Below are 6,853 nucleotides of genomic sequence, written 5' to 3'. Positions count from 1 at the left end.
ATCAGTGTAATCCACTAGTTTCTGTTAATCAAAGTTACACACCGTACCGAGTGCAAAAATACATCTTAGTATAGAAAACGTTGCCAGAGACATTCGGCTTCATTTGGGCAAACGGGACAAATGGTTCCAATGACTATTTCAAATGAAGAAAATCTGATGGCTCCAGATGCCACTTAGCAGTTTGGTCTGCCAGTTGGGAAACTGTAGAAAACTTTCAATATTTAGCATATCCCACTCAATATCATTCAAAGTCTTTTGACATATCATTCTTTTCAAGAATAGCAGCTTTGCTGGTGTGCTCTCTTTATAAAACATAGATGTTCTTTTTCCCTGATTTGAATTAAAAGGATTATTTTACTCTGAGTGACATAAAGAAAGGGTAAATCAATAAAAATACACTACTGTCACTGCAGAATTGACACAAACATTGTGACAACGGCCTGATTTTCAAAACTATTTATAAACCACAAGTCTCCTTGAAGAACATCAGATCTGCAGCTGATCAATATCTTTGCTTATTTTATTACGGTCTTCTGATTTCCCTCTTTCACGAATGATTAGATGAGTTCATGTTATCTATTAGCCCTTTCCAGACTGCAAACACAATCTTGCCTCCCACATTGCCCATCACCCCTCTTGTCAACTTTATGTCCCTCTCTGGGATGTATAATTTAGCTGTAGTCTTTCCAACTCAGGCATGAACAGGTGCTGTACACGAGGTAAGTTCCTACAGCAGCCACTTAAATAGAAACACTGAGCAAAACTATGGGAGAACTGATTAAAACCAAATAGTAAATATTGACATGAAATAGTGCCAATGGAAAGTGTAAAAATGAACATTCTTGATTAAAAATTATTGATGTTGCTAATACAGGTTGAATATGAAAAGCATAGATCTAGTGATTACTGATTTGCTCCACTAGAGGAACTGATCTGTTGCCCTCTGCTATACTGTAAAGGAAACTCAGAAGTACTTAATAGCAATCTTCCCGCTGACTGCTGGAGCTTCTCTGCAACAAGGGGTTTTATATTGTTTTAACTCACCGATATCACAAATATTTTTGCTCTATCTTTTGATACCTAAAATGACAGGAAAACCCTTGAAGGCCCTCCCAATCCGGTAAACCTTAAAAAAAACCCCAAAAAACCCCAAATATAGAGGGACACAGTCAACTGGAACAGTCAACTCTTCATTTCCCAGAGAAAATGGAGAAGCACAATCACCTGCAGACATCAAAACCATATGTGACTTTTAAGACTGCATGAGTGCGCAGAAAAGAAAAGGCTGGTCACCGCTCCTGTTGATGGGGGACCACAGAGATGTCCCAGTGACTTTCAGCCTAAGCCAGTAACAGAGCTACCTGGCTTCCAGACCCAAAATGGCTCAAGCAAAGCCAGTTTGTGTACTTCTGCAGCACGGTCAATCCACACGGGGACGATGCACCCATCAAGGGAAAAGGAGAAGTAATTTTTATGTAGGTATAATAATACGGATACAGTCTCAGAATTAGGCAAACAAAAATATGCCAATATAAAATTATTTGCTCAAGTTTTCTTACATCTCAAGCAAAAAAACCCTCAAAAGCAGCAGTTATGTAAGCGTTAATTCTGTTCTTGTTTTCTATTTTCTTTCAGAAATTCCTAGCAGAGATTTTTTTTAAAAGTGCAATACTTCATGTGCAATGACAAAATCACATTTGATATTCTTGTGACTTTACCTTTTAACAGGTAAGGCTGAGGCAGGGTAATCGTCATAAGGTATTTATACTAAAGAATGAGAATTTATACTTTAATGCATTCTAACTGTTAAGTGTTAGAAGATTAATCATTCTGTATTAGTTATATCAAAGTTCTGCTGTTACCTCCATTTCTACATGTTTCTGATATGGAGTGAAATGAGTGTAAATGGTCATGAATGAGAGAATGAACATTCTTGGAAAAAGTCAGTGCATGGAGAATTTTACTCGGCTCTATACAGTCTTTGTTCTAAATGGTAATTAAATGCTTAACATGCTTTTTCTACACATATTAATGGCTTGAACTTCTTATCTCCACAGCTGCTTGAAATTGTTCTCAAAATCTAGGTAGGCATAAAAGAGAAACCAATAAAATGTAGGCAAGCATTCAAAACTCTAATCAGTTTAAACAGATCTCACACTTCAGCGAGGTTAGAAAGAACAGCCAGTTATTATGCAGAAAACCGAATGAAAAGTGGAAGAGGAAACAAATGAAGATGTTTTAGGCTAATCTATCTAATAGAAAACAGTAAGGTATTATTTATTACCATATTCTTTTAGCAATATTCTGTTTTTCTAAAATTTCTGCACCTTTTGTTTGGTAAATACTTGATACTTGACATTATATAGCTTGAAATAACAGCCTGATGTTCAGTGTAATAATAAAGGCTTTATAGGATAAGAGACATCTGTTGCAATTACACTCACTTTCTGAAATTTTCTGAAAGGGATGAAAACCCTTAGACTTTGTCAATTATATGCCCTTGATAAAGTATGAGTCATCTTAAAGGAGTTTGGCATACAGATGCAATTTTCATGGAAACAGCCTAATGAGAGAACATATTGAATGTATTCTAAATATGGCCATCCAAACGGTCATATTGATGAAAAGATTCTCAAACGAGAGAGGAAAATATGGCAATATTATTTACTCTTCCATGTCTGAAATGCTGTTGGGTAATATTTCTTGGGCATTCCACAGCTTTTAAGTCAAATACTATTTTCAGCACTTTTTCTGGTGAGATCATTAATATGATTATTTGGCCAAATGCCTTTTAATTAAACCCCACCCCCAAATCGTTGGGTCTGGAACTTCTTCCCACACTACGGTAGGAAATATATCTCCAGATGTTAATAATTAAGGCATTAAAGGGTAAATCCAGCACCCACTTCCGCAGCTGCCGAAGCTCCCATGCCAGTAAACTGGTGTGGTTACATTGCTGAAGAGTGTGGGTGGATTGGAAAAGGCCCTTCAGCGTTTGCGCACTTCTGCACAACATGGAAGCCAGATCAAAAGGGTTTCCAGTGTAGGCAACATGTTGGCTGTGGATGGTGCAGGGCAGAATGGATATGTACTTCCCACACAAGTGGCTACGTGAGAAGTGGAGAGCAGATGTTCTCTAATAATTCTCTACGGTCTCCTGGGGTACCACAAGACCTTGGCATGGCAGCCCCCTTCTGGCCTGGATCCTGGCTAGGATCAGTCTTCCTAATCAGTCCTTCTCTGAATAAGCAACATTCACGTAGATCTCTGAGGTAACAGGCACCACTACTGATGTGTGCATTAATGGGAACCGTGTTTAGCAAAGACATGTTTCAAATCCAAATGCATTGGTTGGATTTGAAACCAACAAACATTTCTAGAAATATTACAGAGGCAAGCAGGAAGGATGCTTCCCTTGCTTTCCCTCACCAACTTCTGTCTTCAGGCCTGGGACTGGGTAGCAGGCTGTCCTTATTCTAGACAGGCATTAAATGTAAAGAATTGGGATGACAAGCTGCACTAGGCTAAAACAAGGGCGGCGGGCAGATGTTTTTAAATAAAACTCACTTTTCTGTTCAAAATCCTAAGTACAAATTTGAAAGCCTCAGAGTGTTAATGTAATGAGCAAGCATTGATATATATTGATCTGAATCAAGTTGCTTCTAAAGGCATTCCAAAATACCTTCAAATGCCTTTCTTGAATATTGTTTTCTAGATACACCTATTCATTCACCTGTCTAGATGTCTCTAATGTCAATAATTAAATTTCCTACATAGTCTAAAAGTATGTAAATATTTCACGACACACATGTTCAAAGTCAGAGAAGTTTGTGATGGAACCCATTAGGAAGAGTGCAGAGTACACTGACTTGCTGGACAAGTTTGCATGAGATCTGGAATTTACTATGACTTCTGTTGCTATGGACTGGTATTTTTCTCTCTTCTACATTTTTAAATAACCTACATTAATTTGAGGTAGCTTTGGCTTCCAGTGTATCAGACAAGCACCTATTTCTTTCAAAGATAACTTTTTGAGACTCTGGACTATGCAAATGAAAAATGTCAGCATGAGCTCTAGCAAAGATAGTCAGGATTGCAGCCAGAAATAAATGAAGTGTAAGCTTTAATACAATTTACTTCCCCAAACTATCATTTTTTAAAATGATCTAGTTACAAGATGTTGGCATACTCTATGAACTGAAAACTAATGGCTTTCAACAAGAGAGTTATAGCATAATATCTCTCTCGTTCTACAATGATTCATCTGTACTTGTTACTGAAAAGTAAGATCAAGATACGAAGGAATAAATTCAGAGTTCCGAAACTTTCCCAAATCTTTGCTTTATTTCTTTTTAATATATAGCTGTTTTTTATTAAACAGATATTAATGGGTCATTAAAAAAAGGAGACTCCATCTAAAAGATGTTTTGAACCTTGACGCTTTTTGTCTGTCTCACAAATTAATCTATGTTTTGTTACAAAGAAAATGATCTTTGCTTGGGTCTCCAGTTAAGTCATTTACATTCCTTGCTCTGGAAATCACCAAAGAAAAGCCACCAACAAACATTCTTACAAACCTCATTCATAAATATGTAGCTATTGCATGTGAAACAATATAGAACACCAGCTGTATATTTATTTTAAAAAAACAAAACAAACCCCCAAAACAAAAAAAAACAAACAAAACTCCCACCTCTTCTAAGCACTCCTTTGGGTGACCTAAACAACTTACCTCGAAAACTGGTCCCACTGCAATCACAGGATGATAAAACCTTTGGCTTACAGTCATTTATAATGGTAGATATACAGTACATGTGCATGCAGAACAGACCACACTGTAGATTAAAATCTCTACAGCAAAATTGGAAGAGATAAGGAGAGTGACTAAATGTCTACAATATTTACAAAAGCAGGCAATTTACAGGGGGAATGCATGGAATGCTTAAGTACACTGTATTTTTTCTTCACTCTTACTGCTTTAAGAGAAGCCTTAAAAGTGCCTTTTCTGTTTCATATACAGAAGTTTGGATAGCTGAATGGGAACTTTAAAACTCATTTGCAAGGTTCTGTCAAAAAGTTTTAAATATATTTTTTTCTTGACCTGAAACACTTTGCTGTATTTAAGTTGATTAATAACCTCCTCCTTCCTATTGCAGGTCATTGCCTCCCAGGGCTAGCCCTGGTCAGGGTACATTGCTTATGATGCATCACAGCCTTCCTGGAGAACAATCTGCACGGCATGCTGAGGGGAGCATTTCTGAACTGACCTGCTCGCATCGCTTCCAGAGGTGGTCAGGATGTCAAGCCAGGACCTCTGCTACCCACTGCAAAGACTGGAGGTGAGGTGTAGGAAAGGTGAGAGTGCCGGGTTAGCATCCCGCTCGATGGGGAAAAGAGGGAGGGCGCAGCCAAGCACCGGGCTAGGGGCTTCACCCCGCAGTCAGGGCATTCGGCTGTTTCCCACCCCTGGCACTCCTGCCCTCTGCTGCTGCAGACACTGAGCTGGCTGCTTTTCGGAAACCCTGCTGAAGGGCACGTGGCTTGGCCTTGACAATGCCCCATGGTGGTGCAAGTGTTCACCGAAACCAACGGCTCACCTGCCTCCCAGTAGATTATACACTATGTGGTTCAAATAAGCAAGATAATGAAGCAGAGAGAGCTGACTTACTCACCTTTTGCCCTTTTACTCCACTGCAGTCACATTTTCCACAACCGGAACAACCCTGAAAATAAAAGAGAAATTGAGAATTAATTGTCTGAACTGGGTGACAGACAGAACATACTGAAACGAGACCGGGACCTCAGCAGTACCATCCAGACTGCAAGGCTGGTCAGCATGGGGAATGTTCGCCTAAGCCCAACGCAATACTTTGTTATCTTTATATAGATGTATACTTCTGGTCTCAGTCACAGTCCAATAAAGATGCCTTTGTAAAAGAAGAAAAAAACCTGCTACAGTTTTTAACCATAGAAAACTGTTATATTACTTCTAAATCATTGTCTTTTGGGCCACCATTTAAAAAATAACTCATTTTTATAGAATATACACATACTCTGCATCTAGCAATATGAATGTGTCTATTTAAAACAAGTAGATTCTCCTCTAGGATTCTATATTCATACATTCAAAACCCAATAGAATATTTAAAACAAAATCAATCCAGTCATAGAGGCATCTCTAATATCAGTTGGTTAATAAATGGCTTGCATTCTGCATAAATACTTAATCTCTATAAATATGTGCCATTGCTTTGAGGAGAAAGGGATGGTGAAACTGCAGTTTAGGATTTATCTTTGTGTTGGGTTGACCCTGGCTGGACGCCAGGTGCTCACCAAAGCCGCTCTATCACTCCCCTCCTCAGCTGGACAGGGGAGAGAAAATATATCGAAAGGCTCGTGGGTCGAGATAAGGACGGGGAGAGATCATTCACTAATTACCGTCATGGGCAAAACAGACTTGACTTGGGGAAAATTAATTTAATTTATTACCAATCAAATCAGAGTAGGATAATGAGAAATAAAAACTAAATCTTAAAACACCTTCCCCCCGCCCTCCCTTCTTCCCAGGCACAACTTCATTCCCGAATTCTCTACCTCCTCCCCCACAAGCGGCACAGGGGGATGGGGAATGGGGGTTGCGGTCAGTTCGTCACACATTGTCTCTGCCGCTCCTTCCTCCTCAGGGGGAGGACTCCTCACACTGTTCCCTTGCTCCAGCGTGGGGTCCCTCCCACAGGAGACTCCATGAACTTCTGCAGCGTGAGTCCTTCCCACGGGCTGCAGTTCTTCACAAACTGCTCCAGCGTGGGGTCCTCCATGGGCTGCAGGTGGATATCTGCTCCACCATTAACCT

At 39.5% G+C, this 6,853-nt stretch overlaps 1 protein-coding gene across 1 annotated transcript in view; it reads right to left on the bottom strand.

The window, feature by feature from the left end:
- The window catches only part of COL4A1 (collagen, type IV, alpha 1), a 133,722-nt gene that overhangs the window by 67,905 nt on the left and 58,964 nt on the right, over nucleotides 1–6,853 (bottom strand). Inside the window, exon 2 of the mRNA XM_009322531.1 lies at nucleotides 5,673–5,723. Within this exon, the coding sequence (XP_009320806.1) occupies nucleotides 5,673–5,723 (51 nt within the window). The remainder of the gene's footprint in view (nucleotides 1–5,672; nucleotides 5,724–6,853) is intronic.

Source organism: Pygoscelis adeliae, unplaced genomic scaffold, assembly GCF_000699105.1.
Source record: "Pygoscelis adeliae isolate BGI_AS28 unplaced genomic scaffold, ASM69910v1 Scaffold424, whole genome shotgun sequence".
Classification (NCBI taxonomy): Eukaryota; Metazoa; Chordata; class Aves; order Sphenisciformes; family Spheniscidae; genus Pygoscelis; species Pygoscelis adeliae.
This window is presented reverse-complemented; position numbering and strand designations above follow the sequence as displayed.